General features: G+C 42.2%; 1 protein-coding gene across 3 annotated transcripts in view; it reads right to left on the minus strand.

Moving 5' to 3' along the window:
- Positions 1-16,668, minus strand: part of ADHFE1 (alcohol dehydrogenase iron containing 1) — an 85,954-nt gene that overhangs the window by 54,612 nt on the left and 14,674 nt on the right. For all 3 annotated transcript variants that reach the window (XM_033934221.1, XM_033934220.1, XM_033934222.1), the window contains exons 3-9: positions 10,996-11,042; positions 10,483-10,536; positions 9,578-9,732; positions 9,236-9,432; positions 7,506-7,583; positions 4,782-4,887; positions 2,046-2,198 (exon numbers count right to left, since the gene is read on the minus strand). In XM_033934221.1, coding sequence (XP_033790112.1) covers positions 2,046-2,198; positions 4,782-4,887; positions 7,506-7,583; positions 9,236-9,432; positions 9,578-9,732; positions 10,483-10,536; positions 10,996-11,042 — 790 coding nt within the window. The remainder of the gene's footprint in view (positions 1-2,045; positions 2,199-4,781; positions 4,888-7,505; positions 7,584-9,235; positions 9,433-9,577; positions 9,733-10,482; positions 10,537-10,995; positions 11,043-16,668) is intronic.

Consider the following 16,668-nt stretch of genomic DNA (forward strand, 5'->3'; position numbering starts at 1 on the left):
TCCACTTGAGTGGATGTGCTAGAATAAATTACAGCATTCAGATGTGCTAACACACATTCATTAAGTTTCTGTACTGTTCTCCCAGGGGAGCTCAGAACTGTTTTACATGAATTTATTCAGGTACTCAAGCATTTTTCCCTGCATGTTCTGGTGGGCTTACAATCTATCTAATGTACCTGGGGCAATGGAGGGATTAAGTGACTTACCCAGGGTCACAGCAGCAGTGTGGGTTTGAACCTCCAATATTAACACGGGCCATTTACTGTAGCTTTCAGATTTACTAATAAAAGCATGTTAATGTTGTTAGTACATGCTAGCATATTAACACATTTTAGTAAATCTAGACCTAAGTCTACCGTGGCTAGTTCTATTTTCTTATGTTTGTTTGTGCTATTGTTTTATTATTTATCTTAGTTTTGATTACGTTGCTGTAACTTTAGCGTGTGTGTGTGTGTGTGTGTTGGGGGGGGGGGGTTATTCTATATGGATCAGAGATCTGTTTTGTTGGCAATATATAAAAATGTGCACAGAAAAGAAGGATCTTGGGTTGACAGTGTCTGAGGATCTAAAGTCAGGGAACCAGTGTGACAAATTAGTGGTTGTAGCCAGAAAAATGTTAGGCTGTATGGAGAGAGGTATAACCAGCAGAAGAAAGGAAGCGTCAAAGCCCCTGCACAAGTCATTGGTGAGGTCCCACTTGGAGTAATGTGTTCAGTTTTTGGAGGCTGTATCTTGTTAAGGACATAAGATTTGAAGCAGTTCAGAGGAAGGCAACAAAAATGCTATGGTGTCTGCACTAAATGATGTACACAAAGAGATTTGAAGATCTGAATATGTATACCTTATGAAAAGAAAAGTATGATACAGATGTTTAAATCCTTGAAAAGTATTAATGTATAAATACATCTTTTTCAGAGACAGGTAAGCAGTAGAAACAAGAGGACACAATCTGAGGTTTCAGGATGGTAAATTTAGAAGTACATTATAAAATAAATATTCATAGAGAGGGGATAGATGGCTGGAATGCCCTCTTGGGAAAGCTGGCGGAGACATAAATAGTGACAGAATTCAAAAAACGGAACGGGGAAGGGAATTGAAAAGCACCTTTTTGTAGTTACACATTCAAAGCGGTGGGCAATAGAGGATTAAGCGATTTGCCCAGAGTCTCAAGGAGTAGTTCTGGGATTCAATCCCACAACCTCAGGGTACTGAGGCAGCTGCTCTGCCACTAGGCCACTCCTCACCTAATATGTGGGATAAACACATATTAACCGCTGATTAGCACATCCAAGAACCTTAACTTGATCAACATGATCATCATCAGTTGGTGTTGATGATCTTCCTGTTTGTGAATTGTCTTCCACTGATTCATGACCACTTTATGAAGTGTGAATACCATTCTAAACACCTTCCACGACTCATGACATGTTCCCCATAAGCCACTTTCACCATTTATAAGTTTCTGTAGTGGTCTTATGCAATTTAAAACAGAACTTCTCGCTGTAGCACTGCTCAATGAGGTCACACATGATGAAAAAATAGTCGATCACGAAAACACACTTTCACTAAAACTGATGTAGCTTGGAGATGAAAACAAAATATCAGCAAAAGGAAAAAAGGAGGTTACTTGCGAGGTTTCAAACTACGCAACACCACCTAGCGTGTCTCAAAAGAAGTTGGAGTGCAATTCAAACTGTCCTGGTACTTTTTGAACACTTGCATGCACACCTTCTTGCAAATCACATTGGGGGATACGAGTAAACAAGGTTTCTCAGCAGAGAACACCTAGCTTGGCCTCCGCGGGTACGGATCGCCGGACCGGACTAGAGTCTGATCCGGCGACTTATGTTCTTATGAATGAGAGAACTGAAGGTGCTGGGAATATAGGTTTCAAAAGTGTAAACTCCTGGATCCCAAGATACTTATTATCAGCTGTCTTGTGTTGCGCTGAGAAACTAAAATGACTGTTAATATAAAACACTGTAGTACACTATAAACATTCTCTCCTGATTATATGCCACTGTAACAAGGGTAGCTATCCATACCTTTTGAAATACTTAGCTACGATGCGCAGTGCATGCTTAGCCCACACGTCACTAATAGGGTTGCTGCCTTGATAAGTTGGCCGAGTGTTTGGATTTGAAGGACAGGGGCTTCTCATGTTGAAAGGCAGTGCTGTGTACGACTCCAGTGCATGGCTAAAGGAGAAAACACATTGGTGTTAAAAGGCCGAAATATTATGCAAAGCACTGGCTACAATCTGTTGAAAATCAAGAGGAGAGTACGTGGCATGGGTTTTGAAGTTGAATAGGCCTCCTCAATCTCTTTATAGTGCTTTTATGTATGTTCAACTTGTAACCAATTCTGAGCTCTTTGAGGGACAACAGGATAGATTAGATAGAGATATTGATTGCCCACCCCTGATCAATCTCAGTCTTCAAGGGCCACAACCCAGTCAGGTTTTTAAGATTTCCACAATGAATGTGTTTTTCTCCTTATATGGTATTTAGGCCCTCATAGTGGGACAGAGTAGACATCCTTCCTGCTGCTCTAAAAGAAAAAGTATGAAGATGGTCTAGAAGGGGTGGTGGTCTTGGCCCACATGGCAAGGTGAGAAGAGGTTGTTGAACTGGGGGACCTGGCCTAACCCTTACACCATCAGGGGGTTTTGGGGAGCTCTGCAGGGGGGGAGAGGAATTGAGTCGACAACTGAACCACCAGTTGTATTTTTGGGGGGCTGGGGAAATTGGCCCAGCCCAACCACTGGACCATTAGAAATAGTTTTTTGGATTAGGTCAGGTAGGGAGGGAAAGGTATGCTGGACATTTATTTTTTGCTTTGCTGCCAGTGCTTGAGCCAAATGTTGCTTAAGCACCGACAGGAAAAGCAAAGGCAGGGGGCACTATCAACAGCTCTGAGGTGTCGGTAGTTTGACAGAGGTTTTGTGTGGCCCGTTATTCAGCTTTGACTATGAGTAAACAGATTGTGAATGTTATTCAGAAAGATTATGCCCAGCTACGCATGCTGTATAGATTAAAACCACTATTGACAACTTACGATTTTAGAACTGTAATCCAATGTTTGGTTCTATCTAGACTATTGTAATTCGCTATTTTGGGGACTGGCCAAAACAAAGGTTCTGATGAATTCAGCAGCCAGGCTGACTAGTGGCATTATGAGAACAACTCCCACTTTGAAAAGCCTTCATTGGCAGCCAATTGAACAAAGAATTCACTATAGTTATCTTTGGTTCATCAGATTATATATCAATCTGCACCCCATTGGTTTCAGTTCCTCTGGGAGGATTACAGACCAAATAGGGCACTGCGATCAGAAGGGGGCATGAGATTAGCAGCACAAACAGCTGAGAATGTGAGGTATGTGGCTACAAAACTGAAAATGTTTTCCCTTGTGGGTATGTCTCTTTGGAACAAGCTGGCTGGTCATTTGAGATTATGTATTGATTATTACAGTTTTAGGAGACTGCTAAAAACTAAGGGCTCCTTTTATCAAGCCGCGTTAGCGGGGTTAACGCACATGATTTTTCATCACGCGTTAACTCCCGCGCTGGCTAAAAACTACCGCCTGCTCAAGAGGAGGCGGTAGCGGCTAGCGCGCACTATTACGCATGTTAAACCGCTAGCGCGGCTTGATAAAAGGAGCCCTAAGCTGTTTGTTGATGCTTATTTTTAGAACTATTTGTACAAGTTATTCCATTTCTTTCAAAACATAGTTTTTTATAATATTGAAGTAGGATATCTCAGGTTGTATTTTGTAAAGACATGTGGCGCTATTGCTCCAGGATGACGTATGTTCAAACAGTTTTTACTGCTCCAGGATGATGTAAATGATTCGTCAATTGTAAAACTTATGTGTAACTATGCATGTTTGTTGTATGGAAACTGCTGAGATCCCAGGCAGTATATACATTTTTTAAATGAATAAATAATAAATAGCCACCTAAAAAATGTTTTTAAAAAGCCCTGTATTATAAATAGCACCTACCGTAAGTACAAGTAGCTACCATTTATATTGTTTTGGCGCCTAACTCATGGTGCACTATGTAGAAATAGGGGGTATGAATGCACACATAAATCATGGAATTAAAATAAGTTATAAAATCTATTGTGCAACTTTTCAATCCAGATGAAAGAACAAAACAGAGAACAAAGTACTTAAAACAACAATAAACTCTCACTTGAATACCAATCTCTAATCACAATCACTACATCAAATAAAAAATATGCATAGCAATCACAATTATATCATTGTTCCACCCAGCTATGCTCCAGGGAGTGTCTGTGCACAATGCACATCCCTTGTCATCTTGTGTAAGTCTGTGTCCATTAAACTCATGCAATTTTATAAGAGGCATTCTTCATGTGTAAAATATGTTTTACACTTGGAAAATGCTTTATAAAACTGCATGAGCATGGAAAGATATATATTTAGGTTTTCAACATATCGCAGGAATTTCCATTTACTTTTAAAAGATTAGTAAAACGGTATTTATTTTGTAAAATCAAGTATGGGTATTGAAAAATAATTTTATACTATAGTGGAATAATGGACATTATGGTAGAGAGAAGATATATTTGTTTGTTGTCTGGTTTTGTATGGATGTTTGTTATGGATATGTTTAATAATAATAATAATAATAACAGCTTATATACCGCAATACCGTGATGTATGTGATCTATTTTGCAAAAACAAACAAACAATAAACTATAACCTATAAACTAAAACAATAAACTATAACCTATAAACTAAATGGTGCTTACCAAAGTACATCGAAACCACTGTTCGCTGCTACTCGCTCTGGCATATGGAGAGTATGCAGGGGATCAAGAATACCCAGAGTGGGCTTCATTAATCTAGATGCAATGCCTAAAAAATACAAAACATAAGCAAGTAGGGAAAACACGCAGAAGCATGTCTTCAGGAATACTTTTCAACATACATTTATAGAAGCCATGTGTTGGAGGGATATTTGGAAGGTGTAGTTTGACTGTATTAAGTGTGAGTGGTTTGATAAAGCTGTGAGGAAGGTATTATCTGTGGGTTTTTGGGTGATGTGTGTGTGAAAGATATGTGGGGATGTATGGAATAAATCTGTCAAAACTACAGAGGAAGATGGTAAGCAAAAGCAAAGAATGAGAGCTGAGAAAGTGGTTAAACGGAAATGTATAACATGAAGAAAAAGAAATAGAGAGGGAGTGAACCATCATCTTTAAGAGTCATGTAGTGCACAGTCCTGTTAGCAAAGTCGTAGCCCTAGAAGGCACCATAGCAGATGTATACTTAGGAATAGCGGGAATCACAGAGTTTTGATATACAGGCAGTCCCTGAGTTAAAGACACCCGACTTAAGTACAACTTGTACTTAAGAATGCAGTCGCGGCTTCATTTGATTTCACTGAGCAGTATTTCCAGTAGCATAAATTCCTACACTTCTCCTGTTGCAGATTCAGGACAGATGCATACAGTGGCGTAGCGAGGGTAGGAGGTGCCCAGGGCAGTGGAGCCCCCCCAACAGCCTCATCTCTGCCCCCCCTGCTCCTTCTGCACCAACCCCCCTGTGCCCTCCTCTTGCTCCACCATTCCTTCTGCGCCACTTTTGCACCCTCCCTTCCCAACCCGTACCTCTTCTCTGGCCTGCTACTCATGCTGGCTTTCCCTCTGATGTCACTTCCTAACCCCGTAACCTGGAAGTGATTTCAGAGTGAGCCAGGTCACCGCAAGCTGCAGGCTAGAGTAGTTGCTTGCAGTGGCAAAGATTTTAAAGAGTACCGGGGGAGGGTGAATGGAGGGCACAAGCATGGCATTGGGGGCGGATAGGTGCTGATGACCCCACCAAGACGGCCCCTGGGGCGATCTGCCCCCTCCCCTTTCTATGCCACTGGATGTATGGCCACATTACCAACAGGGTGTGGTTGTGAATGCTGTACCTTAGAGAAAACATTGGTAGGGACAGTTGGCCCTTTTATCATCTGAGAGCAGAGGTAAGCAGCAAGAATCTTAAAATCTACAAGTTCTGAGTTACATACAAATCCAACTTAAGAACAGCTTTAAAAATATATCTCATTCTTAACCCGGGGACTGCCTGTAATAGAAAACCAGGATTGGAATATGACCATCCCTAATTATAACCTCATCAACACAGATAGAGAAAAGAAGGAACAGCAGCTGTTGTTTATAGTAGGAAGGAACACGACAGTAGCCATTAAAATAAAGAAAGCAAGGAGATACTGAACCATTGTGTTACCCTAAAACAACCTAAAGGTATAAAAAAAATTATATGTTCAGTACATGGGAATTTTAGAAAAAAGGAGGTGGATTTAAACATGATATGAAGGCATCACCAGGTTAGTGTGCAAAGGAAAGGTCTTGCTTGTAGGTGACTCTGATTTATAGAATGTGGACTGCAGCCTGCTTGCTGTGGCATATCAAGAGTAGAGAAGTCTTGTATGTCCTACAAGTATTCCTCAGAAAATATCTGCCTTAACATACATTAGGTGACATAGTTATCCTGGATGTAAATAATTCATTAACTGGGATGCACTACAGTAGAATCTCAGTTATCTGGCACCCATGGAGCTTGGTGGATGCTGGATAACTGTAGTTTCTGGTTATTTGAGAGCTAACGTAAAAATAGTTATGTCTCCCTTCCCACTCCTCTATAATTCCCCCCACATTTGTAGGTCCAGCATCTTCTTCTTTTCTTTCTTGGCCACTTTCTCTCCCCCCTTCTCTTCCACTTTCTCTCCCTCACTCACCCGATGATGGAGCAGCAGCCGTCGAGCAGGGAAAGTGCCGGTAAACGGGCAGCTTCTAGCCAGCCCTGGCAAGGCCTTTCCTCTGCTGGGGCTGGCCAGAAGCTGCCTGTTTACCGGCGCTTCCCCTGCTTGCCGGCTGCCACTACATCATCGAGTGAGGGAGGGGGGTTGTTAGGACCAGTTGTGCTGCTTCAGGAATGGAGGGAGGGAGGGAAATTGGTGGCTGCTGCGATGCTTCAGGAGATGGAGGGAGGGAGATTTGTGGCTGATGCTCCTGGGGCTGGAGGAAGGGAGGGAGCGGAGGTTATTGGGTCAGGAGCACCACTTTGGAGTTGTCTTAGGAGCGTGGGAGACTTTTTTTTGCTGACAATTTTTTTGCCGGTTGGTTGAGAATACTGGTTAATTGAATGCCAGTTAGCTGAGATTCTACTGTATTTTCCTCAACATGTACCCTTAATAATGATTGACAGGTGGTTTGTATAAAAAGGAATGCTAAAATGTTTGTATGTATATTTGAAAAAACAGACATGAGAAGACTGCAGCACTTTCAGCATTTATTATATTACATTAGAGATTTCTATTCCTCCATTGCCTTGCGGTTTGAAATTAAAAGCTTTTTCTCCCACTTGCTGTGTGCATTTGATTTTGTTTTTTCTTCCCGGCATCAGAAATGCACTGCAGTGTCCAAACTTTGAGGTGTGACTTGATGATTTTTTTTCCTACCATTTACCAGTTTTGGTCTTCAGGTCTTCAAAATCAAAAATGGCAACACCAGTAGTTTCACTTCCTGTCCCAGAAGTGGTAGGAACTAAGAGAAGAAATGATTTCACGAGTCAGAAAAATGAACTCTTAAGTTTGCTTTTGTGAAATACTTACACTGTAGTAACACAATTACATTTCAATGTTCACCTCATTTTAAAAAAATCACATGGTCTGATAAACAAAGTGGAATAATTTGCCACACATTTTTTAGCTATTTTTTGAATAGTTCTCTTCCATTTAGTTGTGAAAATCTTTGGTTATTATACTTTCACGTGAGGAAATTTCCTGTCAGTAGACAGCCAAGGAACTCATAGCAGAAGATATAATTCATCCAATGAAAACCTATATAAAAGATCTGATAAACACTAGCCAAGAAAAACATCAGTCAGCATCTGTTTTCAATGCCAGCTGTGGCATTTACCATAGGTTTCAGAACGGACGGGAGCCACAGGGACTCTGCTTTTCATACACTGTATGAACTTCAGTTTTGGGTTCCCCTGAAGCAGAGAATGAAACATGGTCCATGTCGGGACCCTATGAATTCATTTTTTGAGATAAAAAAACAACAAAATTATTATTGTGTGACTACATGTGTTAATAACCCTTTCCACAAGCATATGCAATGATTGGTTGGGCGAGACTATTTTGAGAAAAATATTGTATTTGGTCTCTAAGCATATACTAGAATATACTATATATACTCGAATATAAGCTAAGATTTTTGGGCCAAAAAAAGAGCCAAAAATGGGGGTTCCAGCTTATATTAGGGCCATCACCTACCCGCCCCCCCCCTCCCAGACCTATTGCAGGCCTCCACAGGGTCTGCCAAAAGAGCCGGTGGTCCAACGGTGGGCTGGGACCATGAGGTATCCCCCTGCCTCCTCTCCCGGCTAAATCCAAAAAACCCCGACTCCTCGGCTGCCTTGTGGTGGATGGGACATTAAGAAGAAGTAAATAATGGCGAGAATGACAACCCGTTTATAGTTTGTGAGACTATACCCTTTGTTTGAAACTAAGTTGAAGTTTATTGTCGGCTCCCTGAAGCAGTATCGAAACGTGTCACATCGGAACCAGTGAACTTTAAGTTAAGTCTCATAAATTTCAGTACATCTTAAAGTTATCAATATAAGATGTCTAAGGCCAAATGGGATAGACACGTAGGATCTATTCACAGAGAAAGGTAGGGGAGGGTCATTGGGGTGGGCAGACTAGATGGGCCGTAGCCCTTATCTGCCGTCTATTTCTATGTTTCTAACTTATAGCCTGCATGGCTTGTATAAGTTCAATTAACTACCATCAGTATCAGACTTAAATCACATTGAACACTGCAATGATTGGGTGGTGAGGCGGTGGCATCTGCCTTCATGTCTCTGAGCAGAGTTCGATTAGGAGCTGATATTCATAAAATTTAGATCATTCCATTTTGACTTTATAGTGACTATTTCATAATATTTGCATTACCTAAGAGTTGTTGAGTTTATTTGCCCTTTCTTGTTTTTTATCCTGGATCATTAGCATGGAATGTTGCTACTTTTTGGGGTTTTGCCCAGTACTAGGATTGGTCACTGTGAGGATGGGCTAGATGGACCATTGGTTTGACCCTGTAAGGCTATTCTAATGTTCTTATCTATATAAATAAATGTGAACCACTTTGTCTGTACCATTGAAAGGCAATATGTCAAATCCATGACACTTTACCCGCAATTAGTGGTTTCAAAGTCACATTCACAGTCTTTCCCTTTCCAATGGGAGCATTGATGTAATCAAGGAAATCAGACTCTGGACTGGAGGAATACAAATTAGCAGCTTTGCAGGTATCAATCACAGATCCTCCACCAACAGCAACAAAGGCATCAAATCCTCCTTTTCTGGCAAACTCTGTTGCATCTTTGAAACTATATAGGAAAGAAAACCCATTTGGTTAATTGTTGTGAAGGGACCACGATTGATCAGAGGAACAGCATGCAACATGCTCACTAGGGAAGAATGACAACAGACTGATTTTCTATCACTGGATGAGTATAGCAGGGCAAATTGTACCTTTTGTCAGTTGGTTCCACCCTGACAGTGTCATACATTTTGAATTTCATGCTGTTCTTGACCAGTGAGTTCAAAACGGCTTTTACTGGAGGGAGCTGGCTCAGGTTCTTATCAGTCATTACACAAACATTTTTGACACCCATATTCTGTAGGTCCTGCAATAAATACAAGAACTTGAAAGATATTAATGTAGATCAAAATCTTTTCCAGAGAAAGGAAAATGGTAAAACTAGAGGGCATAATCTGAAGTTGAGGGATGGTAGACTCAAGAGTAATGTTAGGAAATTATTTTTCACGGAGAGGGTGGTGGAGAGGAAAACAGTGACAGAGTTCAAAAAAAGCATGGGATGAACAGAGGATCTCTAATCAGAAAATAATGGTATATATTGAAGAACTAAGGCCAGTACTAGGCAGACTTGCACGGTTTGTGTCCCATATATGGCCATTCAGTTGAGGATGGGCTGGGATAGTTTAAATGGAATGGAGTGAGCTTTGACAGAGACTCCAGTAGATGGAACCTAGGCACAGTACAGAGCACAGCTCTGGGTTTCTGGCCCAGAAATATCTAAGAAAAAGAACAATTTAAATTAAATCATTATAGACAGTGTATGTTTGTGCAGACTGGGTGGAACATTTGGATCTTTATCTGCCATTTACTATGTTACTATACAATCAAAACACTTTTTTATTTGCACGAAGTTGCACAGATAACGCTTAAAAACAGTGAACCTCAATATGCTTTAAGTGAATCCAGAGTGAATAGCTTCACAAGAGAAGGTGCAATCCACAACATTATTAGCATTGAAATATTTTTCAAAATCTGACACTCCAGTATAATTTTCGCTGTCATATAAAACCTCACCACATGTGGATAATAAATTCATAAGGGAAAAAGCTGTACATACCATACCCACTTCTTGAGTCACATTTTCTCCATATCTAATATTTGAAATGGCCATCTAGGGAAGCAGAAGAAAGATGGTGTCACAGAAATCTGATTAGAAAATGGAAGCGTCAAAAGCATTTTAAAAATATCTGATCAGATTTGCTCTTTGGTAATTTAGTACCTCTTTTTAAAGTTTTTTATTCATTTTTCATATAACAACAAGTGTACAATCTAAATTCATACAAATTCATTAAGTATACACTTGACATTCTTTCATACCTTACTGCAAATATAACATTTAATTATATACTCTTTTACTATAATTTTTAAATAGCATATAATACTTAATAAGTAATAAGTATGTCAACTATTACTCAATTATAACCCCCCTCCCTCCCCTTACTTTGGGAAATGCATACAATAAAACAAAATATAATGTTAAATTATTTATATTTTATGATGAATAAAATAAACCCACCCACCACCCCCCTTATTAAATATCTTATTATGGGAAAATTATATCATTTAGTACCTCAAATGCATAGTCAGTTGTCTTTCCAGAGCCAGTATGTCCAATGTCTGTAAGAAAAGCTGTATCATGAACACAGGCAAGAGATTTTGGTGCTAAGTACAAGTGACAATTTTGACATTCCTTGTGATAAAACAAAACCAGCCAAATCATAGTCCTCATTCTCCACCCCAAAAGTAGTGCCTGGAGTTAATCAAATGTTTAAGAGAAAGAAAATATTGCACTGAGTCAGACAGCATTATGGGCAATGTATAGCTGTGATGCACAGAAAGCATGTTATACAGTAGTGGTTCTCAATCCAGTCCCATTGGACAAACCTAGCCTGTCAGATTTTGAGATATACAACTTGCATGACTAGGGATATCCCAATGACTTTTATAAGGTATAACTGAAGAAGGTTTAAACATGTCTGGTGACTTCTTGTACATCTCATTTTCACATAATTCAAATACTGTACTATAGCCGACAGTGCATACAATGATAACAGTACTGATTAGAGCAAGAAAACAGCAAATAATAGAAGGAAAATCACAAAATAAGGATGTCTATTGAAAATAACAGATACTCAGCTCACCCAAAGAGGAAGGCTTTCCGGTGAAAGTTAGTCATAGGGATTGGTGACTTAAGTAAGTAAGATTAAGTTTCACTAAAGGATTAAGTCATAGGAAATACAAGAGTATGAGTGTATGGGAAAATAACAGACTACTCAGTAACAGCATACCTCAAGAACATAAGACTAGCCTTACTGAGTCAGGCCAATGGTCCATTGAGCCCAGTAGCCCATCCTCACGATAGCCAATCCAGGTCACTAGTACCTGGCAAAATCCCAAAGAGTAGCAACATTCCATGCTACCGATCCAGGGCAAGCAGTGGCTTCTCCTATATCTTTCTCAATAACAGTCAGTGGACTTTCCCTCCAGGAAATTGTCCAAACTTTTCTTAAAACCAGCTATGCTATCTGCTCTTACCACAACCTCTAGTAACACGTTCCAGAGCTGAGTGAAAAAAAATGTCCTCCTATTGGTTTTAAAACTATTTCCTTGTAACTTCATCGAGTGTCCCCTAGTCTTTGTAATCTCTGACAGAGTGAAAAAAATCGATCCACTTGTATCTGTTCTACTCCACTCAGGATTTTGTAGACTTCAATCATATCTCCCCTCAACCGTCTCTTTTCCAAGCTGAAGAGCCCTAACCTTTTTAGTCTTTCCTCATATGAGAGGAATTCCATCCCTTTTATCATCTTGGTCGCTTTTTTGAACCTTTTCTAGTGCCGCTATATCTTTCTTGATATAAGGGAACTTAGAAACATGATCGCAGATAAAGGACAAATGGCCCATCCAATCTACCCATCCATAGTAATTATTATCTCTTCCTCTCTCTACTCCAGGTGAGGTCACACCATGGAGCGATACAGAGGCATTATAACATTCTTAGGACTCCTTTTACTAAGCTGCGCTAGCGGTTTTACACACGCTCTAGACGTTAATGCCACCATTGAGCTGGCATTAGTTTTTGGTGCGTAGCACAGGGTTAGCGTGTGCAGCAATGTAGCACACGCTAAAAACGCTAGCGCACCTTAGTAAAAGGAGCCCTTAGTCTTGTATATCATCCCTTTTTTAATAATTACTAGCATGTGGTTGTTTTTTTGGCTGCCACCGGACACATTGGGCGGAACGTTTCATTGTATTGTCTACAACGACACCCAGATCCTTTTCTTGGGCGCTAATGCCCAAGGTGGACCCTAGCATCTGGTAACTGTGATTTGGGTTATTCTTCCCAATGTGCATCATTTTGCATTTGTCCACATTAAATTTCATCTGCCATTTGGACGCCCAGTCTTCTAATTTCCTAAGGTCTGCCTACAGTTTTTCACAATCCGCATGCATTTTAACAACTTTAAACAGTTTATTTTCATCTGCAAATTTAATCGCCTCACTCAATCAATTTCCAAATTATTTATAAATAAGTTAAATAGCACCAGTCCCAGAACAGATCCCTGTGGCATGCCACTGTTTACTCTCCTCCATTGAGAAAAATGACCATTTAACCCTACCCTCTGTTTTCTATCCAATAACCAATTCCTAATCAACAACTGAACTTTGCCACCTATCCCTTGACTCTTTAATTTTCTCAGGAGCCTCTCATGAGGAACTTTATCAAAAGATTTCTGCAAATCTAGATACACTACATCAGCCGGCTCACCTTTATCCAAATGTTTATTCACACCTTCAAAGAAGTCAAGCAAATTGGTGAGGTAAGATCTCCCTCGGCTGAACCCATGCAGACTCTGTCTCATTAAATTATGTTTGTCTACATGTTCCATAATTTTATTTATTATGAGATATATACTTATATATCCTTTTTAATATATCAATATAGTAATATATGAAAAGTCTGATATGCTGTTTATTTTATTCTAAAGGCACATTTATGATTCTGTGCAAGTTAGGAAACTTAAAATAAGCCTTGGATCTGTTAGGGTCATTTCATTATTATATGAATATTGATTGGGTAAGGGAGTTATGAAATTATAGCTAACCTTAGATAACCTTATAAATTTTCTATATTCATGAAATTCATTATATTAACTAATTTATTCATTAGTCTTAATTATGGGGGTTTAACAATCATTTTAGAATCCTTATATTTATTATGTATGGTATTCAAGTTTTTACTATACTGTTATTATATACTGGGGTGGATGTTAATGATAAGTTTTTGGGGGAACATACTTTGATGCCTGGGGGAGTTTTGGGTTGCTTATCTATAGGTGTGCTTTCAAGTTGTCATATGATTTAAGGAGAGGGGGGGAAGGGGGCCAGGGGGGTTTATGGATGTGTATTGATCAAGGGGTAATACTGTTAGGTATAAATGGAATTAAGGGGTATGTTTTGTGGCTCCATTTCTTTTTTATAATAGCAAAATGACTATGAAAATATTTTCTCTAAATGTTAACGGTCTCAATCATCCGATAAAGAGGAAAAAAAACACTTAACTTCTTAAAAAAACAGAACGCAGATATATACTATATACAAGACACCCATCTAAATGCCACAAAGCAAAAAAGCTAGAAGGTGGATGGGTTAAACATTGTTTTTTTGCTCCTGCGGTGGGGAAAAAAGCTGGGGTGGCCATTTTAGTTAGTGGAAAGTGTTTGGTTACATTCAAATTGATATCTGCGGATCCCACAGGGAGATGGGTACTGGTGGATATGAGCTTGGGGAAAGATACTCTGAAGCTTGTTAATATCTATGCACCAAATTCAAATCAAAATGTATTTTTTAAATCTCTTCAACAGTTGATTCTGCCACTGGCTGCTTCTAATTTGGTGGTGGCGGGGGACTTTAATGCAGTTATGGATCCGTTATTGGATAAAAAACCTAGCAGAATAATAAAATCTCTAGGGTTAGATAATTTGGTACAATCTTGTGGTTTAAAGGATATTTGGCGAATTCTTCATTTTAATGATTGGGAATTTTATTTCTGCTCCCAGGTACATAAATCATTTTCTAGAATAGACTATATATTTGTATCAGATCATTTATTACAGCAGGTTACAAAGGCCGCCATAGATCCAATCATTTTGTCAGATCATGGTGGAATTTGGATTGAATTGAAAATGGATGAGCAAGATTATAATAGACCTGTCTGGAGATTCAATAATACATTGCTTGCAGATTACAACTTTATTGAGGAATTTCAATCAAAAATTACTGAATACTTTCATTTAAATGCCTCAGATGAAGTCTCTTTGGAAACCTTATGGGATGCTTTTAAAGCTACTATGAGAGGGCAAATAATCTCATATTCGGCACACATTAGAAAACAACTCAATAAAGAATTTTCTAATTTGGAACAAAATATTAAAGAATTGGAGGCACAATTGGCTCTGAAATGGTACCCAACTACTCTACAAGCTCTCTTAAAAGATAAATATAAGTACAATGAGCTTTCGGTGATGGTTTCACTGTAGAGTTTTATAAAGCATTTCAAAATACCCTATTACCTCATCTATTAAATTTATATCAGGTTCAACTGACTACCGTATTTTCGCGGATATAACGCGCGCGTTATACGCGATTTTACCTACCGCGCATACCCCTCGCGCGTTATATGCCTGAGCGCGGTATAGAAAAGTTTTTAAACATAGTTCCCACCCCGCCCGACGCCCGATTCACCCCCCCAGCAGGACCGCTCGCACCCCCACCCCGAACGACCGCTCGCACGCGCTCCCACCCGCACCCGCATCCACGATCGGAGCAAGAGGGAGCCCAAGCCCTCTTGCCCGGCCGACTCCCCGACGTCCGATACACCCCCCCCCCCCGGCAGGACCACTCGCACCCTCACCCCGAAGGACCGCCGACTCCCCAACAATATCGGGCCAGGAGGGAGCCCAAACCCTCCTGGCCACGGCGACCCCCTAACCCCACCCCGCACTACATTACGGGCAGGAGGGATCCCAGGCCCTCCTGCCCTCGACGCAAACCCCCTCCCCCCAACGACCGCCCCCCCCCAAGAACCTCCGCCCGTCCCCCAGCCGACCCGCGACCCCCCTGGCCGACCCCCACGACACCCCCACCCGCCTTCCCCGTACTTTGTGTAGTTGGGCCAGAAGGGAGCCCAAACCCTCCTGGCCACGGCGACCCCCTAACCCCACCCCGCACTATATTACGGGCAGGAGGGATCCCAGGCCCTCCTGCCCTCGACGTAAACCCCCCTCCCTCCAACGACCGCCCCCCCCCAAGAACCTCCGACCGCCCCCCCAGCCGACCCGCGACCCCCCTGGCCGACCCCCACGACCCCCCCACCCCCCTTCCCCGTACCTTTGGAAGTTGGCCGGACAGACGGGAGCCAAACCCGCCTGTCCGGCAGGCAGCCAACGAAGGAATGAGGCCGGATTGGCCCATCCGTCCTAAAGCTCCGCCTACTGGTGGGGCCTAAGGCGCGTGGGCCAATCAGAATAGGCCCTGGAGCCTTAGGTCCCACCTGGGGGCGCGGCCTGAGGCACATGGGCCAAATCCGACCATGTGTCTCAGGCCGCGCCCCCAGGTGGGACCTAAGGCTCCAGGGCCTATTCTGATTGGCCCACGCGCCTTAGGCCCCACCAGTAGGCGGAGCTTTAGGACGGATGTGCCAATCCGGCCTCATTCCTTCGTTGGCTGCCTGCCGGACAGGCGGGTTTGGCTCCCGTCTGTCCGGCCAACTTCCAAAGGTACGGGGAAGGGGGGGGGGGGGGTCGTGGGGGTCGGCCAGGGGGGTTGCGGGTCGGCTGGGGGACGGGCGGAGGTTCTTGGGGGGGGGCGGTCGTTGGGGGGGGAGGGGGGTTTGCGTCGAGGGCAGGGGGGCCGGGGATCCCTCCTGCCCGTAATGTAGTGCGGGGTGGGGTTAGGGGGTCGCCGTGGCCAGGAGGGTTTGGGCTCCCTTCTGGCCCAACTACACAAAGGTACGGGGAAGGCGGGTGGGGGTGTCGTGGGGGGTCGGCCAGGGGGGTCGCGGGTCGGCTGGGGGACGGGCGGAGGTTCTTGGGGGGGGCGGTCGTTGGGGGGAGGGGGGTTGCGTCAAGGGCAGGAGGGCCTGGGATCCCTCCTGCCCGTAATGTAGTGCGGGGTGGGGTTAGGGGGTCGCCGTGGCCAGGAGGGTTTGGGCTCCCTCCTGGCCCGATATTGTTGGGGAGTC

Source organism: Geotrypetes seraphini, chromosome 2, assembly GCF_902459505.1.
Source record: "Geotrypetes seraphini chromosome 2, aGeoSer1.1, whole genome shotgun sequence".
In the NCBI taxonomy this organism is placed as follows: Eukaryota; Metazoa; Chordata; class Amphibia; order Gymnophiona; family Dermophiidae; genus Geotrypetes; species Geotrypetes seraphini.